The following is a 24,854-nucleotide window of genomic DNA, read 5'->3' as shown; positions in this document are numbered from 1 at the left end:
TTTTCTTGTGTTGTAGAAAGTTCTCAGCTCAGGCTTCTATTTTGTTGAAGTTCCCCTATCAGTATTGCCATCATGGTGAAATGTTGACATCAGCCATACCACCTTGTTTTTCTTTGCCATATACAATGCCAATGTCATATCTTTCTGAAATTCAAAGATTGTACTGTACAATTCTCTGGGTTTTAAAAATTTTTTTATTTTAAAGAGAATAAAACAAAAGAGAACAAAACAAAGCAAACCAGAACAGAACAATACAAGCAACACAGTACTTCACAACAAGACAACCGGACATCAGCTGTAGGTACCATAATGTCTCTTTTTTCTTCAAAATAGATGAGCATAGCTTCACACATATTAATATCAAACATAACAATATAGTATAAAATCATTCAAAAGAATGAAAGCATCACAGGACTTCAAAACCAAATAACAGGAAATGAACAATGGCTACTATAATATCTCACTTTCCTCAAAAAATTTTGTCTATACCATCACATAATAAAAATCAAAACACAATAGGATAAAAACCAATCAAAGCAGAACAAAAGCATGGTAGGACTTCAAAGCAAGATGATAGTAAATCAGCAGTGGCTACCATAATGTCTTGTTTTCTTCAAAACAGCTATTCATACCATTACACATAATAAAATAAAACAAAACAATAAAACCAATCAAACAAATGAAAGCATTATAAGACTTCAAAGCAATATAATAGGAAACCAGGATTACCATAATATATCCCATTATATTCAAAATAACTGCCCCTACCATCTGACAGCATAGAACCTAACAAGACAGAACAAAGCCAAACCTAACAAAACTATGTAAACAATGCAAGAGTTCAAGATAAGACAATAAAAAATTGACAGTAGTTTCCACCTTCCCCTCCCAGGTATTTCCTCCCCTTTGCTCTTACATTAACTGTTTTGCTTTTGGATCCCATTAATGCCTTCTGTTTCTTATGTTAGGGTTCACACGTATGAGTTCGAACTGTTTCAGCCATGAGCATGATCTCCAGTTGTGTCCACTTACCTACAGGAGCCTTGAGATTATTCTACTTTATAGATGGGTAGCTTTCCATTGCATGAAAATACCATAACTTTCTTATCCATTCTGTGGTTGATGGGCAAGGTACTCTTTTTTTTTTTTTTTTTTTTTTTGGTCTCCTGTCACATGGAACAATTGTTTTCTCTCCTTTCATTTTCGGTCTATGAATTTCCTTTTTAGTATACAGAATATCGATAGGTCTTGTTTCCTGATCCATTCTGTGTTTCTTTTTATTGCTGTAGTGAGGCCATCTACATTAATGGTTACAACCAGCATACATTGGTTTGTCTCTGCCCTCCTATCCTCCAGTTGTTGGCCCTCCACTTTTCCCCTTCATTCAGTTGCCTGTCTTGTTTGGTGATCCTCCTCTGTGCTGTTCCTGGAACCATGATCAGCTTTATCTCTTTCTATAATATCCTTTAGCACTCTCTGTAGGGTTGGTTCGGTAGTCATGAATTCCTTCAGTTGTTCTTTATCATGGAAGTATATTATTTTCCGTCAATTTTAAAAGATGGTTTTGCAGGGTAGATCAATCTGAATTGGAAGTTGTTTCCTTTAGGGTTTGAAACACTTCACTCCAAACTCTTGACTTGATGGTTTGTATTGACAAGTCTGCTGTGATTCTGATTGGTTTTCCTTTATAGGTGATCTGTGTCTTTTCTCTAACAGCTTTAATATTCTGTTCTTGTGCTGAATTTCTGGGATCTTGATTATTATATGTCTGGGTGTAGATTTACTTTGGTTATGGCTAGTTGGAGTCCTATATGCCTCACTTGTCTGCATGCCAGATCCATTTCCCATGCTTGGCAAGTTTTCTTTTATTACTTCTGTGAATATCCTTTTAATTTCATTTGTGTTGACTCCTGCATTTTCACCTACACCTATCACTCTTAAGTTATACTTCTTTGCATCATCTTGCAGCCATTGGATTGTTATTTCCTGATTCCTTGTTCTTTTAAGAGATCTTTCCTTTTACAATCACTAGCTGCAATCCTATCTTCAAAGTTTGAAAGTCTATCTTCAGTCTTTTTCAAGTGGGTTTGCCAGCTTTCGATTGAATTTTTAATTCCCTGAATTTTTCTTTGAAGCTGTTGCATGCATTGTAATCCCTTTCTACATTGATTCAAGGTTTCCATCATTTTCCTTTGCTCCTCTTTATTGTCTGTCTTATTTAGACCTGCTGAACAATTCTTTCAGTATGTTTATGATTTCTTCTTTTGCCTGAGACATTATTTCTGATTTGACTGCTTTTATAATCTCATAAAGTTGTTTCCTTACTTCAGTTGCTATCATCTCAGAGATTTCAGGTATGTGACTTCTGTTTTCTTCCATAACTGTATCTCCCAGACTTATTCTGTGTCTTAGTTTGCCTTTTGCTCCTTCTTGACATTCTCCTAGATTCCTCCCAACAAGCTGGTTGTGGGATCCCAAGTGCTTTCCATGTTGGCTGCCCCAGGCAGTGTAGGGGGATGGGACAGGCACCTGTGTTCCTCTAATTCCAGATTTACAGAGAGATAGCAGGGTGTGGGGCAGGCCTCTCTAGACCTATGCAGCTACACTGTGATGATCAGGGGTACATATAGGTGGGGCTGCTTCTCTTAGCCTGTGTGTCTACACTGGGACTCCCACAATGGTAGCAGACACACAGGAGTGTGTTTGATTCAGCTAGTGGGTGATGGCTGCCTGAGGGAACCAAGGGCCTCCAATGGTGGCCTACAGATACTCATAGGGCTTACCTGGCTGTGTGTCCCTGCTCCTGCTGGCTGCCTGCATGAAGGAGCCTTCTGGTGGCAGCTCCCTGAGGGTGAAGATGGATCTGCTGCCCATGCTGGCCACCTGCAGGATGTGGCCTTTTAGTGGCAGCACACAACAGGCAATGGTGAATCTGTCTGTCTCCTTCAACCCACACTGGGCGCACCAAAGAATGAGCCTTCAGGTGGCAGCACTCAGCAGGCTGAGGCCAATCTCCTGGTTCTTTTGACCCACACTGGGTGCACAGGAGCAAGGGCCTTCTGGTGGCGTCACCTGGCAGGCAGAGGCCGGTCTCCCAGTTCTCTGTTTTGAAATTGCAATATTTCAGCCAGGCATGGTGGCACATGCCTGTAATACCATCACTTGGAAGGATGAAGCAGGAGAACTGCTATGAGTTCAAGGCCAGCCTTGGCTACAAAGTGAGTTGAAGGTCAACCTGAACTGCATAATGAGACCCTGGCTCAAAAAGAAAAAAGAAGGAAGAGGAGGACGAGGAAGAAAAAGAAGAAATTGCAACATTTTTTCAGAAGTTATACTTCCTTTCTTGGGTACAGTTCTTGCCTTGGTCAACTTGTGCTGTGCTAGCAAATGTAACATGGATTAGAAACCAGTAAACCATGTTGAATGTCACATTCTGATTAGTTTGGGAGGTGGGAGCAGCCAGTCTGTTCACATCATCATTCAGTTTATTACTGTATAAATAAGGATCTGATGGCTGAGTCCCAGGACACATGTCTGAACGGAGAGCTTAGTAAGTCTTCGCATCTATAAGGGCACAGATTTTTATATCACATTTTGACCTGTCACTTTTCCATGTCCTTTATATTCCTGCAATCACATAAGAATTCAGTGCCAAGTACAGCAGACCTATGAATGCTTTCAGTTCAGCTAGTGTCATAACAGTACATTTTTAAATATGGCTATTGGTGCATACAGAATGTTTTACTTGCATTTCAGCCTTGGTGTATTTCATGGCATCTTGTAGCATTTCATCTGTTATAATTTCCAACACTGAATGGCAGTGCTGCCATTCTGTCCAATACCTTTCGTCCCTGCCAAGACCCTCACTGTATATTCAGACCTAGGTCTAACATTGGATCATTCCATTTGGATTTGTGATCATTTTGCACATTTTCCCTAGTCAAACATGGACTCACATTGCTGTTTATTTTTGTCCTCTGCATCAAGGAGGACTGCAGTACCTGTTTATGAGTCAGTCGATTCTTGCTTCGTTTCACTGTCACACAAACTTTGGCTCATATGGCAGGTGTCAAGTCACCATTGTCGTCCATCCGTGTCCCCCTTCTGCTGTGAAGGCGTATGTTTTACCACAATGAATCATTTGCACAAGCAGTCTAATGATTCACTTCCGAGTCCTCCAAAACTTGCAAATCTCGCCTTTCATGTGCTATTGTACTGAACTGAGCTAGTTCTACCAGAAAAATCAGAAGAAAACTTTTTTAAAAAAATAAATCCTGGAGTAGTATGGGTCTGTTGGACCCTCGGCAATGCTTGGGTAAACATACACAAAACCAGTCAGCTGGAGGATAATGGTGGGGGCCAAACTTTTGCACAGGTGTACACTCCTTGTTGTTCATCATACCAAGTGAGTATAAACGCAAATTGCTTCCTGTATCCTCAGGAAAGGTACTGAGACAGCCAGCTACTGTTACCCTAAAGGATGGATTTATAGTAAAAAAGAATGGGCCCCACTGAACCTAGGCTGATGTTCCAAAGCCATTAAGATTCGATCAAGCATTATTCAGGCTCCCTCCTACTGTGATCCACAGGCTCCATCTCCAAACACTGTGCTTGGACTGGTTCCTCCTCTCAACTCCTGCCAGTGCAGGAAGCTGCATGTGCTCAGTCCCTGCCCAAAACACAGCACTGCAGGAAGCACCAGGCACTGAGGCTGTCACTGGCAGCATGGCACAGGGAGGCATGGCCATCACCTCATCCCGTCCTTCCGAAGGTCTCTGCTGCCCGTTACCCGTGGCCTGGTCTACTGGCCCAGCATTTGTCTGCACTTTGTCCTGATGCTCTGTCTGCCACACTGGTCCTACTCTACTCAGCCTGCACCATGCATCTTCATGTTCAAAGATGCCGTGGCTGCATCGCAGTGAGACGCAAGTGTGGCCTGAGGTGGGCAGGATGGGTCTGTGTCCTGTGTGGTCTGCAGCTCTACAGGCTGACGCATGTGACTGGCAGCATGCTGCAGGTTCCCTGTCAGCTGCAGGTCTTTAGAGACTTTCTAACGTGAGACTGCTAAGCTCTGTTGTAAGAATGGAAGATCCCAGAAAGTAATGAAACATGAAGCAACTGGAAGCCCCCAACCTGCTGTGCTCCTTCAGATGCTTCATCCTTGCCATTGTTGCTGCTCACTCTCATTTAATTCTGTGAATTCAACAGTGATTCTTGTTAATCCTTTGGAATTAGGTAATAGTTAAGATTTCTCACTATACAAGTTTATAAAGCAAGAGCCAAGGCCCTCCTCACTGCAGCTTTTGCATCCCCCACGTTTCAAGGGTGCCACGCCCAGCTGGGTACCTGGCAGAGCGAGGCCTGGTGGAGGAGCCCAAGTTCAAGGCCAGCCTGGGAGTCATAACGAGACCCTGTCTTAGGATAAAATAAGAAGGGATGGGAGTGCAGCTCTGTAAGCTCTTGGTTTCAATCCCAGTGCTAGAAGGAAAGAAAGATGGAATAGGGTACATTGTATGGCCCATAGCTGGACTCCAGGATTGGTCCAGATGAAGCAGGCATTTCACAGCAGGAGGACACCAGCAGGCCTGGACACAGGAACTTGTACAGGCTGAGAGTCTTTAAGACCATCTGGAGTGCACCAGCATGTCCAAAGTGCTCGTGATGGTATGCAGAAGACCTGAGTTCAAATCCAGGTTACACCTATGCCTTTTCCACTTTACCACACCAGGATTTTGACTTTGTTCCATTATTTTCCACCAAGAATTTTTCATCCCTTAGAAATGCAGTTTATAACTATCCAGGTGATAAGCAATAAATACAGTAAAACAGTGTCTGTGAATCACTGGGGAGAAATGGAATATGAGTTTGATTTTAAAAATCAGACTCAAAATAAAAACCTTTGAGAAGAAAAACCCTAAAGCAACTCACAGGCTGTTCACCTCAGCACACTGTCAGGGGGCAGGTGGGTACCACTGAGGGAAGTGTGGGGAACATGTATTCTTGAGTATCTTATAATTGGATGTTTTTCAAGTCTTTTCCAGACCATTTGCATTCCACTGTTTGTTGTCCTTTCTGATTCATAAATTTTCCCATTCCAACTAAGTCCCTGCAGAAGTGACATCCTCTTCTCTCTAGGTTTCACTTGCAACCACTCATGAAAGTTGTGCTGCTTCCTTACTCAAGAAATGGTCCGGCTAGCATGGTGTGCACACCCACATCCCAGCATTCTACAGGCTGAGGCAGGAGGATTGCTGTGAGTTCAAGGCCAGCCTGGGCTACGCAATGAATGTAAGGCCAGGCTGAACTGCATAGCAGGACCCTGTCTCAAAAAAAAGTGGGGAGTGATCTGTGATCCTAGCTTCACTCATACAAATTACTACTTACCTTGGATTTGGGGTACTATCTCACTTGATTTCTGAGCTGGTTTTTCTATCTCTTGATGGAATAGACTTTCATTGAAAAGATACACAATGTGATAGAAAAACATGCTGAATGCTGAATCTCTTAAAAATTACCACAGTGTAGTCAGGGTCTTAGCAGCTAAAGTGCTTGCCTGGTTAAGTGCAAAGTACCAAAAATAAATAAATACATAAATAACTACAGTGTAAAATAACAACCTTAGTTATGTTCCTATACTTTGTTTTGAAGGCCTATATTGTCATTGTTTGAGGCTCCTTGCTATTATTTATCTTTTTTGCTTCTTGTTTTTTAGTAATTTGTTTTTCCCTCTAATGCAGAAAGGATAGGCATACATGTAGAGGCTTATACATGTCTAGAACTTCTCCTAAACAGTTTATGAGACTTGATTGTAATATGCGTGATGAAATGAACAGCTGCTTTGAAGAGACATTATAATATCCATTGCTGATTCCATGTCGTCATGCTGTGAAATCCAGTAGTTATTTTATTCTTTGTTTAGAGTGGTTTTAGTCTGTTTTGTATTATTTAATTTCAACATATATAAAGGTATGGACAGCTATTTTGAAGTGAACAAGAGACATTATGTTGACCATTATTGATTTTCCTATTGTCTGGTTTTGAAAGCCTATGTCTTCATCACTCTGTTCTGATCAGTTTTATACTATTTTGTTTTGTATGAATTCATTGTGTGAAAATATAGACAACTATTTAGAAGAAAACAAGAGACATTATGGTAGCCACTGTAGATCTCTTGTCGTCTAGCTTTGAAATCTGTGTCACTTACATTGTTTTCTTCTGGTCTACTTTGTTGTTATGGTTTATTTTGTCCTGTAAAAATAAATTTTAAAAAATTATTACAGTAAAAGACACACTGCCGCTAATCTCCCTCAGAACCCTCCCCTTTGCACACACTCATCCCATGGGTCTCCCCACTCTGCCGTCTCTTCTTCCCGGAGGGTCTTTAATTGTGCTGCCCTTGCTGCCTCAACATCCTCACCTGACTCAAAATGCTTCCCTTGCATGGTTATTTAGACTTTAGGGATGAGCCAGAGGTGGCACAGTGCCAGATCTGGTGGCCGAGGCCAAGACCAGGTTTCCAAGCCTGCCTTTCCACTGAATGGTGCTCAGCAGCAGCAATCACTGTTTCTGATCATACCTTGCAAAGACACTGTGGAACCAGGATATCCAGAATGGCTTCAGACACTGGGAAGAATGATGAGGTAAGTGTGTTCAAAGCCAGGGGAATTCATGGCAATGTCTTTCACTGTAGAAATTTTTCTTAAAAACCTTAAAAACATTTACTGTGTTTCCATTACACGTCATGCAGTTTTTGCTGCACCCTTGTAGCACTTACGCTCTTGGCTGGAGAAATTAATGGGGTGAGACATAGCCTCTTTAAGAATCCTATAGATTCTTAACCTAGAGCAACTAAACCAGAAAAAGATCCCTGATTTCTTAAGTCTTCAAATTTTTGTGTAACTGACAAAAACATGCCTCGTGTATCACGCATTGCACCCACCAGGGGGAGCTCTGGTAAAGCAGCAAGTCTAGGATTTTGCCCCAGAAATAAGGAATAGGCCAAGGGCGCTTCCTAGGGTTTTCATCACTGTGGCCAATTATTTACAATTAAATCCAGGGTTCAGTGCCTCCGCTGCACAAGGCACATGTCCAGTAGCAGCACACGGCCAGTGGAGGAACAGCAGCCCCAGGACGAGAGGTACAGGCAACGAAGAAGGTGGGCATCAGGGCAGGACCCCCAGAATCCTCCCACTGTAGGGCAAAGGAAGACTCAACCCAGGAGCCAGAGAAGAAAGAGCTGGAGGAGGAGAGACGCCATGAGAGGCTAACCTAGTCAAGCGCACGGAGAAAGTGCTTCCAGCACTGGGTCTGGGTGCAGCTGCGAACAGACGTCCTTGGTTCGTGATGGCACAGAGCAGTGACACACAGTAGCTTCAGATGGGATGGGTACTGTCCCTGATGCATTTATGTATGTACTACGGCACTGTGGACTGAACCAGAGCCTTCAAACTGAGCCACATCCCCCAAGCTTTTTTCATTTTTTGTTTTGAGACTGGGTCCTGTTAATTTGCTCAGACTTGCCATCCTCCTGCTTCAGCCTCCCAGAGTACTGGGAATACAGGTTATGCGGTACCACAACCAGTGGTGAATCTCCATTAGACTAAAGTCGGCTGCTCAGAAATTCAAGTTTGCCCTCACATGAGTTTCACTGCCTTTCAGGGACAAGTTTTCTCTATCCGAGGGTCACATATACTACGTTTCTCTCTTTGTGTGTCCAATGGATTTTAACCTAGGGTCACAAACACACTCAGGTTCACAAACACAGGCGCAAGATACACACATTCCAGAACAACGGCTCATTATTAAGAACACTGCTGTTCGCTGCCCACTTAGCCTACACAGTGCATTCTTCGTCCTCTCTGTAGCCGAGCTTCAAGGAAGACCATTCTTCCCGGTGTGGATTCGAAGTTTCCCCGCCAGCTCCGTCCGAGACATCTCAAAGAAGCTGTCAAGCAGCTGGCTTCCCCAGGCTTTCATTTGGACACCGTACTTCCTCTTCCTCCCGGAGATGCGGACCTGCCTGAGCCTCGATGGCTCCCGCCCTGGCCGTCACGCAGGTCTCGGCCTGCGCCTCTGCCCCGGAACTGCCTCCGCTATCTTCGGCTTTCTGCTAGTTGAGCTCCTACAGGCCGCTGAGAGCTGGGTGAAGCACCGCGGGACCCGGTGGCCGTCCCCTTCCCGGGCGCTGGCCTGTCTGAGCAGGAAAGGGGACCTTCACAGGGTGAGGACAAGCGCTGCGCGGGACGCTGCACCGCGGACCCACGCAGAGCGCGTTCGGCCTCCCCTAGGCCGTGACCGAGGACGGGGAGGTGCGGAGGGGACGCGGAGGGCGGGGCGGGGCGGGAAGAGAGAGAGGGACGCGGGGAGACTGATGACGTGGAAACAGAGGTTCCCAGGACAGAAAGCAAAGGATGGGAAGGATGGGCGGTGCAGCTCTGGAACTACAATTCCCAGGAAGCTTGGGAGTGCGCGAGGCGGCCGCAACCGGATGTGCAGCGAACCCCGGGCGGATGTGAGCCTGACCCTCGCCAGATATGACGCTCTCCCTGGCCAGATGTGAGGCGATCCCGGGTGGATGTGAGGCAGCCTGAACCGGATGTGAAGGGCCTCCAGGCGGAAGTGGAGCTGTCCTGAGCGGAAGTGAGGCTAGCGTGCGCCGCGGCCTTTGAAGGGAAGAGGAAGTGCTTCGGGGTCTCGCGGCTGGAGGGACTAGTTGGCCAGGTTGGGGCGCGGCGAAGGCCGCGAGGTCGCAGGTCGCGGCGTCAGTGGCAGCGGCCACCTCCGAGGCGCTACCCGAGGTGGGAAGGGGGCAGCGGCGGCCCCCGTCTTCGCGACTCGCCCGCAGAGGAAGCACAATGTCCGCTGAGGTGCCCGAGGCGGCATCGGCCGAGGAGCAGAAGGTGAGCGTGGCGGGAAAGGGCCTGGGCTGGCGCGCGGGGTCCCCAGCTGGTATCTGAGGTGCCGTGCGCGGCGCCCCAGTCGGCCAGAGCTCGAGCGGCTCTGAACCTCCCTTCATTCGAGAAGTTCGCGTTTCCAGCAAGCAGGCCTCTGCGTAGAGCCGGTCGGGCTTCGGGCCAGGCGGGACCCGGGGTTCTGAGGACCGGTCCCGGGACCGTGGCGTGTGCCGCGAACTGGGAGGCCGCTCTCCGGTGTGGGCACCGAGCGCCCATCCTGCTGTGGGCGGATGCTGCCCACCCCGGCCTTCCGCCGCCCTGCCCTCCGGGGACCCGGCGCGGACGAGGAGACTGGAAAGTCCGCGGCGGCGCCTCCGGAAAAGTGATGGGCCGAGGAGGCTTCTCTTACAGGCCAGACAGCTTCACAAACACCGCAGGCATCGCTGATGGTTGGACTCAGGCCTGAATCCGGAGGATGAGGTTTAGATCCAATCCATATGTGCTAACTTTAACACATGAGTCGGATGGTATTGCCGTGTTACTCGCTAATTGAAGAAGCTGCTAGCATAAGTAATAGGCCAGGAATATTCTGGAATATTCCAGTGAAAGTTATTGGACATCTTTTTAACACTTTGCAAAAAGAAAAATGGTCTATTGCTGCAAAAAAAATTGTATATACAGCTTGAACATTTCTTTATCAGTAGTTTTAAGTCACTTATTTATTGTATAATAATTTATTGCAATGTTCATTATTGTTTCAGATTTAGAACTCAGTAAATAACAAGTCCACAGTTACAATGTCTTGTTAAATACTAAAATCACGGGCACATAATAATGCACTAAGTCCTTTAAGACTGGTTAGTGTAAGAATAAAATGTGAATTTCAAGTGGAAAGGCTTTCATTGGAACAGTCTAATGTATTTCTTAATACTAAAGTTAGTGTAAATATTTTGAGGATTGTATTAAACATTGATCTGGGTCCTAGATTTTACCTGCAGTCAATACCAAGTGTTTTGGGAATATAGTGTCTTTTGCTTGAAGATTGGCTGCAGATGTCCAGGTGACCTGGATACCACCCCAGATGAGAGGAAATGTGCATAGTCATGTCCATGCCCTGTGGGCCAGATCACCTGTTTCTTCTGTTTGGAAGAACAGTTAGATGACCTGAAAAATTGTGTTATTATCTGTGTACCTAATTGACCTTTCAGTCAAAGCCAAAGTACTCAGCTAAAAATACTTCCATGACTTATGCTGGGTTAGCCTGTTGCCTCAGAAAAATAGAGGTGACAAGTTGGAGCTGTCAGGGAGTCAGGCAGGTCCCGTTTCTGTGCGAGTATAGTGTGTGCACCCACGATCAAGGGAGGAGTCAGACAGGCCTCTCTATATTTTGTTGGATAGTAATTAAATATGCACAATGTTTTTTAAGCTCTCATCCCTTAACCTTTACACCACTTTTATTTTTTTTTTTATTTTTTTTTTTTTATTTAAGAGGAAAAAGAGAAAAACACAAAACAAACCAAAGTGGCGTAAGGGTACACGCAATACAGAACTACAAAACAAAACAAAACAAAACGAAACAAAAAACCATAACAGTAAGAAATTACCTGCTAGTAGAATTTACACCACTTTTAAAAAGTGAAATACAGATGAGGCCATTTCATGTGGCTGGTATTTTGTTAAACCGAGTCTCCAAGGTACTGAGTATATGGGAGGAGCAGCTGAAGGATAGGCCTTTTGGGAGTGGCATGAGGACTCTTCTAGGCCATATGGTGACTCAGTTTCTTTCAGAGTGAGCTCTGAGATCACCCTGTCACAGAAATGGCATCATTTTGGGGGCTGGGGATTTAGCTCAGCGGCATAAGCGCCTGCCTTGCAAGCAGGCGGTCGTGAGTTCGATCCCTGGTACCGATAAAAAGGAAAAAGACCAAAAAAAAAAAAAAGAAATGGCATCATTTTAAACTGGCTCCCTTCTTTCACTGTCCTAGACAGTTAAGAGTCACTGGACAATTAGTCACTTTAGTCCTGAATCTGAGATACTGCTCAGAGAGGAAAGGTGGTTCAGAGCCATCAGGTTTGTATGTGCTGTTCTTGTTGATGACTACTGAATGGAAACAAAACGCTGAGAAGTTTCAGAAGGGGCCTCGTGGTTCTGTCAGTGAGAATTTGAGTTCATGAGCTCTGAGCTCAGAGTGGGCAGTGTTCTAGTTCTGGAGCCAGAAGCAGAACTGCAAAATGACTGGTGTGGCTCCTTTAGGGCAGCCTGAAGGCAGGGTCCCAGCTCTGGGTCTCTGCCTCTAAGTCATCCAGCACAGGGCTCAGCACTGCTCTGAAGCTGTGGGCTCCAAGCCTTTCTCACAAAGCCTCCCCAGGTTGTCTTCCCAGACAAATAGCAGTGAAAAAAGACACACAGGCTGGCGACGTGATCTAGAACCATAGCTTAGGCGCAGCTTGGAAAGCCAAGAGGTGTATGTGAGTGTGAAAGAGAGAGAGATTGCAGCTTGCAATTTTTGATAATTTCAGTAGCGGGTTTTCTAGAGGTTTTACTATACGTCAAACTAACTTGGAAAGAAAGGGTAATAGAGATGTCAATTAAAATATTTCTGTTACTTAAAAGTATGCAGCTTTTGTGCCTGGCGGAAGAGGAAGAGAGCTACCATATTGCTTGAATTATAGTCATGTGCTGCATAGGAGTGGTTAAGTACAGAACTGAATCCTGCTCCTATCCTGCAGTCTCTCAGAGAAGCCCAGGACAGGGATGGTGCTGGCCAAATGTCAGGAGACTGAAATTGGCTCCAGCGCCACATGGCTGGTGACCTCAGGCAACTCCTGGGTTTCCTTTGGGTAATGGGGTGGGTCTGCCTGGATGATGGTCACAGGATGGAGCCCAACCTTCTGGGCCTCAGAAAAATAGAGGTGACAAGTTAGAGCTGTCAGGGAGTCAGAGCCAGGTCCCATTTCTGTGCAAGTGTAGTGTGTGCACCCATGATCAAGGGAGGAGTCAGACAGGCCTCTCTATATTTTGTTGGATAGTAATTAAATATGCACAATGTTTTTTAAGCTGTCATCCCTTAACTTTTATACCACTTTTAAAAAGTCCTGTCACCGTCTCCTGCCTGTCTTCTGAGCTCCTCCTCCTTGTGCCCACCAGATTCATCTCAGTGCTCTCTTCGTCCCTGGACAGAGGCCCATATGCTAAGCCCATATGTGCTGAAAGCCTGTAACCTTTGCATTCCCTACAGCTGTCAGTTCAGGGTCTTGGATAAAGCAGATGGGGTAAAACCAGGCCTGGTGGCATATGTCTATAATCCCAGCACTCAGGATGCTGAGGCAGGAGGATTACCATGAGTTTGAGGCCAGCATGGGCTACACAGTGAGTTCAAGGCCAACCCAAATTATGTAGTGAAACTTTGTATCAAAAAAAAATTTGGTTATTGGAGATGGGAAAATACAAATAGTATTTTAAGCAAGATAGGAATTACTGTCTTTCATGCTGAAGCATTCTGAAGATGCCTAACCTAGGGCTGGGGAGGTGGCCCCAGGAGTCAGGGACCAAGCTCCTTGTGTTCTCAGCACCTCACCAGATTTGGAAAACTTGCAGTTAATACAGGCAGTTCTTGAGGTAGATGTGATGTCTGGTCCTAAGAAGATGCATCCAAGCTTTCTGGCACTGCTGAGAATGACCAAGCGTGGCAGACCTACCTGTGCCATGGTTCTTGGTACTCTGGGGGGAGGAAGCCTGGGAGCTGGAGACGGGCTGTGGCTTATCTCAGCAGTGTGCCCCCATCAGCTGCTCAGCATGGGCCTGGTGTCTGGCAGAACTGAGTGCAAGATGTGCGTGCATTCCAGAGCTGCAGGTCCTGCTGTAACTGAACCTGTGAAGTGTGCAAAAGGTTGCTTAGCTTGCACAAATGTCGGGAAGCATGTGGCTCTGCTCCTTCAGTGGACTTTGATGGGCAGGCAGGAAGGATCCAAAGCTCTGGTGGTACCTACCACCCAGCCCAGGCCTTCTGGGCAGTGTCAGATCTGCAGGCTGCTCTGACCCCTCCTGAGCTACCAGAGGAAGCCTGTCCTGGCCACAGGCTTTCACGCACTGCTGGTGCTGGAAAAGGGCAGCACTCAGACAGTGTCCCTCCTAGCCCCTGGGAGACCCAAAGCAGCCCTGACCCAGTGCTTGGCGCGAGCGCCTCTGTGTGTGTGTGTGTGTGTGTGTGTGTGTGTGTGTGTGTGTGTAAGTAACTGGTAGGCCACTGGCACTGTGTCTCCCATAAGTTGATAGCGCAATTCACAAAAATTATGTGCCTAAGTTAACACTGGTACATGTTAGGCCCCATGCCAGACACAGAATGGGCACAAAGTTCTTCCTGGGAAATGTGTATTTTGTAAAGTGGGTACCTTATGGACAATATTCTGAAATTTCTGGATTTTGTTTCCCTGGACTTTGTCCCCAGAGTTGAAAGTTCAGAGTTGTAGCAGTGCTTCTCCACAACACCCCAGGAGTTACTGGCTTAGGAACCACTCAGCTAAGTAAACCACCAAGCCTGGCCTCTGTTGCTAAAATGTAGCAGCATGCAGCAGTTTCCTTACAAAGTTCAAAACCAGACTCAAAGGCCTTGAATGCTTGGAGAGCCTCCTGCCTCAGCCTCCTGAGTGTTGGGATTACAGATGTACACCACTGTGCGTGACAGTCCAGATTTGGATTTTAAAAGTAATTTCTTAGGTTCATTCTTTTTCCCTTCTGTTGATCCTCATTGTAGCTTTGTTTTCTGCTTCACTAATTTGTTTTTGTTTTCACCATTTTCTTTGGATTCCTTCGTCTCTTTATTTTTTGGTGGAACTGATACTCAAACCTTTCTGTTTAGTTGATCCCCTTAAAGTTTCTTCAGACCTCTTTAACTAGACAAAATGTAAAATAAATACTATATACTTCTAAATGATACAAGACCATAGAACACTTAACTCTAAAAATGCCAAAATGACATACGGTATTTTTGTTCTCTAGCCTAGAAGTTTTGATAATTTTATTATTAGGAAGTTACCATGATTTCTTTGTAACAGAATTAATAGTATGTGATTTTCAGTTAGAGATTTGTTTGTCTTGGGCTACTGGCTTTAACCTAATGAATCGCCATCATAGGCCAATAAAATCAGGAAACTGAGCAACTTAATCTCTATGGTCCTGTTCAAAAGTAGAAAATGGCCCAGAATATGTTGTGACTGCATGTTTCTGGGCATCAAAAAGATTCCTAAATATTTACCACAGGTAGAACAAAAACAAATACCAAAATAGGTTTGAAGCACAGCAGCAGACAGCAAAGAAGTCAGTAGCACGAGTGCTCACTGCCTCTTCCCCAGTGGGGTTCAGCAAAGGACACAGGCTCTGGCGGAGTGTTCCTCCGGGAGGCTCCCCATGGAGAGTAGCAGCCTCCCCCACCTCTGAAGATGTGTGGTCCGGCTTTAAAGCATGGTGTGGACTGCAGGAGTGTGGCCTGGGTTGGCCATGGTGAGTGGGTGTTATCTCCAGAGCACTAGAGGCTCCATGTGGCCAGCACAGACTGCGTCTTCAGCGTGTGGGGAGGTTGCCGTGTGACTGGGGACAGCCGTGTGGACAGCTTTGTGGTGCTTGTACTTCATGGTGAAGCTTAGGTCTGGGATCTTTTTTCTAGCTTTGGTAGTAAGCACAACTGGAATTTGGAATCCAGTGGGGGCTGCACCTGCAGGAGCTTGAGGCTCACTGAGGTGCACAGGCTAGGCTTGAACTCATAGGCCCCAGTAAGCTCTGGCCTTGGCCCCCTGAGTAAGAAAAATAAAGTTACCGTAACTCTAAATGATCTCCTCAGCTGTCCGTGCTGCTGCTGTTTTGGTGGTGAGCCTCCAGCATGTGACGCCATGTACTAAACAGGCTGTCGCCCTGGGACCCTGCAGTCTGCAGAGAGGGACACACGCACAGCAGCCACATGGCACCATGCTGGCTACCTGCCTACGGGAATGCTGCTGGGAAAGTCTGGCGAGGCTTCAGCTTGTAGGTGACTTTATGTGGAGGTGGCTGGGTTCTGAACCTGAAGGCAGAGTCGTCCATGCCTGCAGTACCCTAGACCCACTGCAGGAGGAGGCCTGCCGCCACAGACTGCCCACTCTGGGGGAGCCGGCTCCTCAGACTGGGCGGCTGAGGTGGCAGTTGACGCACCTAGCGCTCTTGGTGTGCACTTAAAGAAAGAGAGGTTTATTTTAGCTTCCAGTTTCCATGGGTTCCTACCATCCATGGTGAGCTGGGGTATGACAAGGACAGCTGCTCACTGTGAGGCCCCAGAAAGCAGGAATGGGGGGAGGAGAGGACGTGAACACCCCTTTTGAAGCACATTCCCAGTATGAGGCTTTTGAGCAGTCAGCTGAGGCTCTCACCCACAATGTTAGTTGAGTAACTGGCAGAGCCTCCTAATTTAAAGTCTCCATCTCCGGCCAAGCACCTGGTCCAGTGACAGGAGGGCCCTGTGAGTGGGAGTTGTGGCTGCTGTGAAAACTCCAGAAATGCAGGGAACTGCAGACCACAAGGGGCATGAGGGGAGGGTGCATCCATGGAAAAAGAGTGTTTGACAGCTGCACCTCTTTCCTCAAAGTCCTCCAAGACAGGTGTGTGGAGCAGTACATATGGGAGCTGTGGGAGACGAGGAAAGATTCAGCAGTACATAAATAAATAGAAACATGGGTACAATTTTGAGGAAAACTTATGCAAAATTGTATTACGTTACCAGTTCATAGATAAATGATTTTCTAAGAGCAGTTGGTTTGATGTGTGTGGGTTTAGCATTCCTGCTCCTGATGGTTCTAAAGTAACCAGGAAGAGTCGGGTGTACAGAAAGGAGGCTGCTTGCCTGGTGCCGTGGGACAGTGGGAATGCTGCCCCCCCTGAAAGTACAGCCTCTGGAATGCACACTGAATCAAGACTTGAGTCAGAGATGATAGGCTGGAGACACCGGCAGTCTTGTCAGAAAACAGATGTTTGATACATTAAAGGTGGCACCTTGGACATGACATAAAGTTTGTCATCTTTAAACACGGAAGAAAGTCATGCAATAAAATACCTAGATGTGTGACACTAGATGAAGGTGTTTGCGTCCTTTGCAGATATTAAGAGCTTCTGTGCTAATTTAGCCAGGAAAAATGTGCTGGTTGGTAGGCTGTGTTAATTTGCACTTAAAAAATCTAAGGAACTTCAAATTAAGTAATTCTGGGTAATAGAAAATCAGAAAGATCTTTTAGATTTGAGCAGATAATCCTTTAATTATAGCAAAGAGCTGAAGAGTTCCATAGAAGGTGACTGACTATAAATGTATTTTCTACATGACAGGAAAGTAACGGCAAGACTTGGGAGCTGAGCTGTCGTGGTATTTTTATCCAGTGTGTGGGGTGTTACACATGCATCACAGCTCTAACCGAGCCCTCACATGGAGCGGTTGGGAAGCAAGACCAAGGCATCTGAACGCTCCTGTGCCTGATTCTTAGTCAGAGGCTGTGTCATCTGGTGCGCACAACTCAAGCCAGGATCCAGATATCAGAAGGTGAATTATTTTTAAAAACCTAAGTTGTAATAAGTAATTTCTTTAAAATTGTTTCAGGAAATGGAAGATAAAGTGACCAGTCCGGAGAAAGCTGAAGAAGCAAAACTGAAAGCAAGGTATCCTCACCTTGGACAGAAGCCTGGAGGTTCTGATTTTCTAAGGAAACGATTGCAGAAAGGGGTAAGTTGCCGTCTGTGACCCAGTGTGCTAGTGCAGATGGTGAAGGGGGGTCTATTCTCGGCCTGCCGTGTGTGTGTGTGTGTGTGTGACATTTTCTCTTAATATTTTACACTGTTCATACCATAAACAAATATGGAAAGAATCCAGAACTCTATAATGTTTTGAGTTACAAATTATTTCAAGCATGTTCCATAGTGCAGATAATCCCAGAACCCATGTTCCTACCACCTAAGTTTAATGTGCTAATATTTTTACTTCAGTTTTATCTTTGTAATAAAACAAATGTAGATACACTGAACTTACCCTGTGTTTGACTTACATCTCCTTCCTCCTCCCCTCCAAAAATGCTGTTTACCGTTATTGAGAAGCTGGTATTTAGCTTGCTGCTCATAGTTTTAAACTTTTTCCTATAGTATAAATTACTGTAAACTTTACCCCCCAAAATCTTTCCTTTCGGTCAGGTAGAAACCGTTACTTCTCAGGATATGTAAATTTCATTGCGTGATGCTATATTTCTTTTCTAAGCGCTTCCTTTATTGTTATTAAAAAAAATGAGAGTGTTTCTTCATTAGTTTAAGCACATTTGAATTACCAGATTGGGATCAAACAGAGGTGAAATAATTATATGTGGGAGAAGGAGACACCAAATCATGTTTCTCCTTAACTAAATACCTAAATATGCAAGTATCTGTTGCTTGCATACAAAGAACATGAGGGAGGGGGTGCCAAAGCCATATTTAGATTGTTTTCCCAAATTAAGTTCCAGACAATATTTTAGCAAATGATATTTAAGAGTCGAAAGATAAAGTGGTATTTGATATTTTTGCACAAAATAAGAACATTCACAATTTTGAAATATTAAAGGAACACTCTAGATATCTAAAAAGTAAAACCTCTGTACCATGAAATATCCAGGGAAGAAATTATTACTGAAAGAAAGGAACTTTTAAATATATTGTGGTGGGGGGAACCTCTTAAAGGACACAGGAACTATAATCAGTAGACACAGAAGGGAAAAAGAGGAGAAGTACTTATTCTTGATAGGAATCAGTGAATTGGGGTGAGGGTTTAGCTCAGCAGCACAAGCACCTGACTGGCAAGTGCAGGATCGTAAGTTTGATCCCCCATACCAAAAAGAAAAGGAAATCAGTGAAATGTAAATTACGTCAAATCATAGTATACACAACTAATCGTGTCTCCTGGTGTGGTTGAAATCGAGTGAAGCTGATCTGCTCCTTACTTTGTATAAACATCCAGAATCATTAGTCTTATTTTGGGAAGTGATGCTGATCAAAATTTATTAAAATGTTGACATTCCTCGAATAATATTAGGAATTGCTATAAGGGTATAATTCAGTATATCTTTAGGTTTGAAGCTTTTCACTTGTAGCTTCAACTATAATTAGAAATTTCTTCAGTACTCAACAGCAGAGAAATGGTTAAATGAGTTATAATAAGCCCACAAAAATGGAATACCATATGGTTATTTAAAACCATGACTGTGAAGAGTGTGTATGGGGTAAGTGGAATGTCCATCTCTGTGGACAATGCACAGCCAGATCCAGCTGGATCCTTGTTGCTTTTTTCCAGCTCCAGCTACTTTGTGTCTTCACATCTGTGAACATTGTATCCTGGGGTGGTACTTTAGGTATAGACCATTGAAAATGAAGCAAAGACAGTTGATCAAGTAATTAAGTAGGATTGGAGAGGTAGCTCTTGAATGATGTGCTTCTGGATTGTGCCAGAATGTTACTGAGTACTTTTTTTATTTTTACTCATGTATCCTAAGAAATGAAGCTTTGGTGAGTGAGTGGGCAGGCGGGCCGGCAGGTGGTCAGTTTTTAAGTCTGGTCACAGGGCTCCAGGTTTTGGTTACCCTCTGCTACAGTAGTAAGCAGGCCTGGTAAGTTAACGTCTTTCAGTGGTATCTTTATCATGTCAGAATTTTTGGTTTGTGAAGTCCCATGCTTCGACTTTGTCTGTGGACCTCAATATGAGAAAATAGCTAGTTCACCTTAATTTAAAGGATTTTTTAAAAAACAAAGTAATATTTTCACTGCCTAAGGTTTGGTTTGGTTTTTTTTGTTTGTTTTGTTTTGTTTTGTTTTTTTGTTTTTTGTCTTTTTCATTTTTACTGGTACCAGGGATCGAACTCAAAACTGCCTGCTTGCAAGGCAGGCACCTTTTGTCTTTTTCCTTTTTGAACTCAAGACTGCCTGCTTGCAAGGCAGGTGCTTATGTCTCTGAGCTAAATCCCCAGCCCCCGGTTTGTTTTTGTTTTTAACAAGAAAGCATAGCTTCTTTCTTTGGCATCCTCATCCTGAAAGTCTTTGTTGATCTCTGTGAGGATTCACTGTCTTTTTTGTTTTTTTCTTTTGGTTTTTTTGAGACAGAATTTTTATTACGCAGTTCAGGCCGGCCTTGAACTTGCAGCATTCCTCCTTCCTCAGCTGCTCAGGCGCTGGGATTACAAGTGTGTGCCACCATACCCAGCTCACTGTCCTTTCTAGTGGAGTTCCTTCAAGCTAGCACTGTCAAACACTGATTTTAGTTTTGTCTCCAGCCACACTCAATAAATTTAATTTCTTTTTTCCAAGCAGAATAGCCTAATGTGCAGTGAAGTGAGATCCTCTTCTGATGAACTTACACTTAATATAAAATAGTTGTCTTTAGAACCCGAGTTCATTGCATTTGGGGAGCCTGCCTAACATTGCAGGATGCACTGAATTGCTCTTTGGACTTTGGTTGAGAAGTTCCCCAGACTGTTTTCTCCTCCAGAGGCTGCCATACTCAGAAGCTGCTCTTGAGTACCCAGTGCATCCTCATTCTGAGAGTCTTCCTGGGCTCATTTAAAAGTGCTGAGCAGAAATGAAGCTGGGGCAAGCCCAGACAGGCCTGCTCAGGGTTTCCTTGTGACTGTTTTTTAGGGTCCGCAGGGTGACTCATGGAAAATGCTTTCTAACTTTAGAGCCTTTGGCTGGAGACCAGCTGTGGCTTATCAGAAAATAGTCTCAAGGAGGAGCAGCCACCGGCGTGGCCCCTGCCTGGACCACCTGGCCATCTTCCCTGGGTTGCAAGTTCCTGGCCTCTGGGTTCCGAGTCTCCTGCCACCACCAGAGGCAGCCCTGAAGAGAGACAACCTTCCAGCTGCCATTCCTTCCTGTGCTGTTGCCTTCTGCCAAGCTGGCACTGGGGCGCAGTCCCCTCTACAGAGCACTCAACACTTTATGTTGTTTTCTTTTTTTAATTTTAACTCACTTTTTGTTGTATAATTGACATATATATATATTTAAGGCATACAACATCACATTTTGAGATAACATTGTAAAGTGAGTAGTACAATCAAGCCAATAAACATATCCATTACCTCACATACTTACAGTGGTTCTTATTCTGTTCCACTTAGAAACATCTTACAATAAAACAAATTCAAAAATCTACTAAAGAAAAACATGTTCATCATCTCAGTCCCGAAGACAAAGTAAAACAATTAAATGAGCATCATTCTAGACAATTTCTTACTATCTCTATTGATTAATACTTTTTTTAAATAAAAAATTGGTACTGCTTTGTGACCTGTTGTTTCACTTAACAGAGTAGTGGACATCTTTTTCATCTCAGTAAATCTGTATCAACACCATGATCTTTTAACTAAAATTAATAATTCTTTTCCACCCCCCACCACCCTCCTGTACTGCCCCTCTTTACTCCTTCCATTTGTCTAACACTGGTCTCCCTTCTACCTCATGGCATCTTTTATGGTTCCCACATTAGGGAAAACGTGCAGTGTTTGTCAGTGCACAGCCTGTTCCACATACCAGGAGGATCAGCATTCCTGCCCCTTTCTCTCCACTGCTGGGTGATGCTCCCTTGTATCTATACCACCTTTTCTTCAGCCATTCGTCTGTTGCTGGGCACCTAAGCTGGCTCCATATCTTGTGAATTGTGCTGCAGTGAATAGTTATACGGTTGGGCATAGGTAGGCTGACTTTAATTCCTTCTGGTATAAGCAGGGAGTGGTGTAATTGGACCAAGTGGTAGCTCTATTTTGAGTTTTCTCTTCCAGTTTTGTTAGTCTTATATTCTTAAGGTGGTATCATAATCATTCCTTTCTGTGCTCGTCGCCTTGCTCGTACACAGTGCTTCCAAGGAGCAGGTACTCAGGCAAGCTCATCTGGGAACTCATTAGATTAGCTATGTTAAGGTCAATCTTCAGTTCATATTTGAGCAACTTATTCCTCCCTCCAACTAAAAGGCATAATAGTTGTACTTAGTGTCTTTTGTGAAAAATGAAAGTAAATGGGACAGAGCTGTGCATTTTATGCAGATTAATTTGTAATGTGTTTGCTTGTTCCACTGCTCTAGCATTTATATTAATTTTTATTTGAGCCACCTTACTTTGAATAAGTGTGATTTAAATTCTTGCAGAAAAGTTCATCCAAGTTCATAGAGTATCAACAACTAAAATAATTGGGAGTGGGGGCTGGGGATTTAGCTCAGTGGCATAAGCACCTGCCTTGCAAGCGTGTGGTCGTGAGTTTGATCCCAGGTACTGATAAAAAAATTTTTAAAAATAAAAAAAATAATAATTGGGAGTGATTGGTGCATCCTTAATGCAAATTGATGAATTGCTTGCTTTAATTTTCAAAATAATTTCAACAAGACTGCACCCTGGTGGTTCTGTCAGTAGATTCACCTCCTACTGAGTGTACCACTTTTTATTCCAAGATAATTCTTGATGTCCATTTTGAGGGTCTTGGACTAGAACCTAAAATGTGTCTCTTCCTTGACTCCTCAGTTGTTGGCTTATGTTGGGAGTCAATGTAAAGACGTGCTGTCTTAGTGAGTGTACTCTTCAAATTCGTTTAATCCAACTCATGTGATACTGGCTGTTTAGAGTTTTGTCTACATAAAAACGTCTAATATATATGAAACCTTCGGACTAATCAAGTTTTTATGTTTGTTTTTATAGCAAAAATATTTTGATTCTGGGGATTACAACATGGCTAAGGCAAAGATGAAGAACAAACAGCTGCCCACTGCGACCCCAGATAAGACCGAGGTCACTGGTGACCACATTCCCACTCCACAGGACCTTCCTCAGCGGAAGCCTTCCCTTGTCACGAGCAAGCTGGCTGGCTGATTAAAGAGCTAAATTGCATGGATCTTTAATTCCCTTTATTCCTCCTTAATCTGTTACTTACCCACTTTTTTGCTTCCTTTCATTCACTGCATCATTCGAGACTGACAGCGTTGGAGATGGGGTAGTAGTAAGTGCTGTCGGTGTGAGGGCATAGACAGGCGTAGAGGTTCCGAGTAGTTTACCAGCACACTGACGAGAAGGGCACATTGAGCAAGACATGTCATCTACCTGAAAATTCCTGTGTGTGTCCCCTAACCCCTAGCGTAGGGCTCGTTCCAACAAGCGGCAAGCAAGTTCTACAGGTTTGTTTTAGCTCTCCTTCCTTCATCTTAGTGATAGCTCTGTGTGTTACTCCTCCTTAACATAACCTCTATTATATGGTTTCTTCTGTCATTTTGGGTTTTGTAAAACAGAAGTTTAAGACCACAAATTAGAGGACAGGTTATGTAATCAAAAACGAAGAATGGGAGCTCTGAAAGATTTGTGTGAACTTGAATGGCCTTATACCTGTTTCAGCTTTAACAATAGCATTTTACTTGGGCAATATTTGCCCTTCTGGTATAACTTCTGTGACTTCAGTGCTTCCCAGCTGCCATTGATGCCCGCATTCCTACTTAGTTCTGCAGCGTTAAAGCCCACTCCTTGTCAGCTGTAAGTGAAGTATGCATGCGCATCGACTGTTGAAGTCCCTTGTGCCATTTTTGTAAATATAACAGTTTTGCACAACCTTTCACAAATGTCTGCGTTAATTTCACATAGTAGAAAGTACATAATGTGTCAACCTGAAGCACAAAAGTTCCCACATGAAACTCTGTCATTACAGCTTTTGTGTAATAATAGCAGTTTGCAGGCTTGGGCTTCTGCAATACCAAACAGAAGTCTTGGCTCAGTCTGCTGTAGAATTAAGCTTCATGTGTTCCTCATATCCAAGACATTGAGTGGCCTTGTGCAGATTGATATGTGGCTTAGGCATATCTTTGTCCTATGCAGAACATTTCCTTTTGACTTTCATGAAAGTTGCAATTCATATGATTTATATAAATTTTTAAAATGTAGATACTTTTTACCTCCATACCACCTTTGGGGCCATAACATAAAAGGCTTTCATACTTTGCCTTATATCACCACCCCACCCTGACTTTTTCAACTCATGGTATTGGCTGTTTAGTGCATCTGAAAGCACTGGTGTCTGTATCCTTATTCTCTAAACTTGCTGTGCTGAACATTGTGTTTTGTAGCACAATTCTGGTCTTTTCCTTCCAATTTCTCAGTAGTTAATTGATCACTCAATCCTGTATTATTTACTGAGATTTGACAATTGTTTAAATAAATGGAACTTTATAATGAAACGAATATTTGAGAAGATTGGCCCAGGGATCTTTGTCAGGATAACTGAATGCCAGTAAATGATTTGAAGGACTTAATATGAGCTTAAAAGATTGTGACAACTAGAGCTATTCACATATGTAAAGCTTGTATTAAAAAGTATCTAGATGTTGGTGTCTGCAGATGCCACTTTAATAAATACCAATTTCATTTTACTTTTGGTTTATCTAATCAGTGAGAGCCTTAAGGCATTTCTGGGATACATTTAGTACACGTCTTAAAATTCATAAGGCTGTGGCACAATGGGGGTCGGTAGCCAGAGATGGTACCAAATTGCTCTTCCCTCTACTTACACAAGACCTCTCTTCCCCTCTTTTCAGTCCAGGCATCGTAGCTGAATTTGGCTCCTTTGTGTACCCACTTTCCAGTACTTGCAGATCATGCCAGCTAGCACCTGTGCTTGTGGCTGGCTATCCCTGCCCACCCCAGAAGCAGAACAACAAAATCAATTCTCTGCTCCTTTCTGATTCTTAAGGATCATTGACATAATGAGACATAATGAGAACAAGTAGGTAATTCCCCGATATGTACCCCTACACCATTGATTTAAGAACTTTAAAGTATCCCTAAGTTAGATGTATTGTATCTAGGTTTTTTTTTTTTATATCAGAGATTAAACTCATGACCTTGTGCTTGTCGCGCAGGCACTTTGTACCACTGAGCTAAATCCCTGGCCCTAGTCTTTGATTTTTACAC

At 44.0% G+C, this 24,854-nt stretch overlaps 2 protein-coding genes and 1 long non-coding RNA gene across 5 annotated transcripts; 2 read left to right on the top strand and 1 right to left on the bottom strand.

The window, feature by feature from the left end:
- Positions 1 to 171: 171 nt before the first annotated feature.
- On the bottom strand, positions 172 to 9,002 carry LOC134476097 (uncharacterized). The gene is made up of 2 exons (XR_010047578.1): positions 8,838 to 9,002; positions 172 to 7,248 (listed from the first exon to the last, which is right to left on the bottom strand). It is a non-coding gene; the product is annotated as an uncharacterized LOC134476097 (long non-coding RNA).
- Positions 8,236 to 9,900, top strand: LOC106028098 (uncharacterized). Of its 2 annotated transcripts, none has more exons than XM_013154732.3 (2): positions 8,236 to 9,220; positions 9,454 to 9,900. In XM_013154732.3, the coding sequence occupies exons 1-2, from the start codon at positions 8,717 to 8,719 to the stop codon at positions 9,535 to 9,537; spliced, it is 588 nt and encodes a 195-aa protein (XP_013010186.1). In that variant the 5' UTR covers positions 8,236 to 8,716; the 3' UTR covers positions 9,538 to 9,900. The 2 variants fall into 2 exon arrangements, with proteins under 2 accessions (XP_013010186.1, XP_013010185.1); XM_013154731.3 differs by having other exon boundaries at positions 8,236 to 9,308.
- Arpp19 (cAMP regulated phosphoprotein 19) lies at positions 9,665 to 24,313 on the top strand. Of its 2 annotated transcripts, none has more exons than XM_003471880.5 (3): positions 9,665 to 9,899; positions 17,507 to 17,629; positions 22,602 to 24,313. In XM_003471880.5, the coding sequence occupies exons 1-3, from the start codon at positions 9,855 to 9,857 to the stop codon at positions 22,770 to 22,772; spliced, it is 339 nt and encodes a 112-aa protein (XP_003471928.1). In that variant the 5' UTR covers positions 9,665 to 9,854; the 3' UTR covers positions 22,773 to 24,313. The 2 variants fall into 2 exon arrangements, with proteins under 2 accessions (XP_003471928.1, XP_005004637.1); XM_005004580.4 differs by lacking the exon at positions 9,665 to 9,899 and adding an exon at positions 17,274 to 17,412.
- The last annotated feature ends 541 nt before the right edge of the window (positions 24,314 to 24,854 follow it).

This window comes from Cavia porcellus, unplaced genomic scaffold, assembly GCF_034190915.1.
Source record: "Cavia porcellus strain 051 isolate PalLab524CR breed Dunkin Hartley unplaced genomic scaffold, mCavPor4.1 scaffold_1, whole genome shotgun sequence".
Classification (NCBI taxonomy): Eukaryota; Metazoa; Chordata; class Mammalia; order Rodentia; family Caviidae; genus Cavia; species Cavia porcellus.
Note: the sequence above shows the minus strand (reverse complement) of the source record. Positions and strands in the feature narration are given on the sequence as shown.

What these genes read in the sequence shown, in the direction of transcription:
- Arpp19 (XM_003471880.5), top strand. Translation starts at nt 9,855, where the DNA reads ATGTCCGCTGAGGTGCCCGAGGCGGCATCGGCCGAGGAGCAGAAG. An exon ending in CATCGGCCGAGGAGCAGAAG is followed by an intron (nt 9,900 to 17,506) that starts GTGAGCGTGGCG and finishes AAATTGTTTCAG; the next exon opens with GAAATGGAAGATAAAGTGAC. An exon ending in GGAAACGATTGCAGAAAGGG is followed by an intron (nt 17,630 to 22,601) that starts GTAAGTTGCCGT and finishes TTGTTTTTATAG; the next exon opens with CAAAAATATTTTGATTCTGG.
- LOC106028098 (XM_013154731.3), top strand. Translation starts at nt 8,717, where the DNA reads ATGGATTTTAACCTAGGGTCACAAACACACTCAGGTTCACAAACACAG. An exon ending in CCGTGACCGAGGACGGGGAG is followed by an intron (nt 9,309 to 9,453) that starts GTGCGGAGGGGA and finishes TACAATTCCCAG; the next exon opens with GAAGCTTGGGAGTGCGCGAG.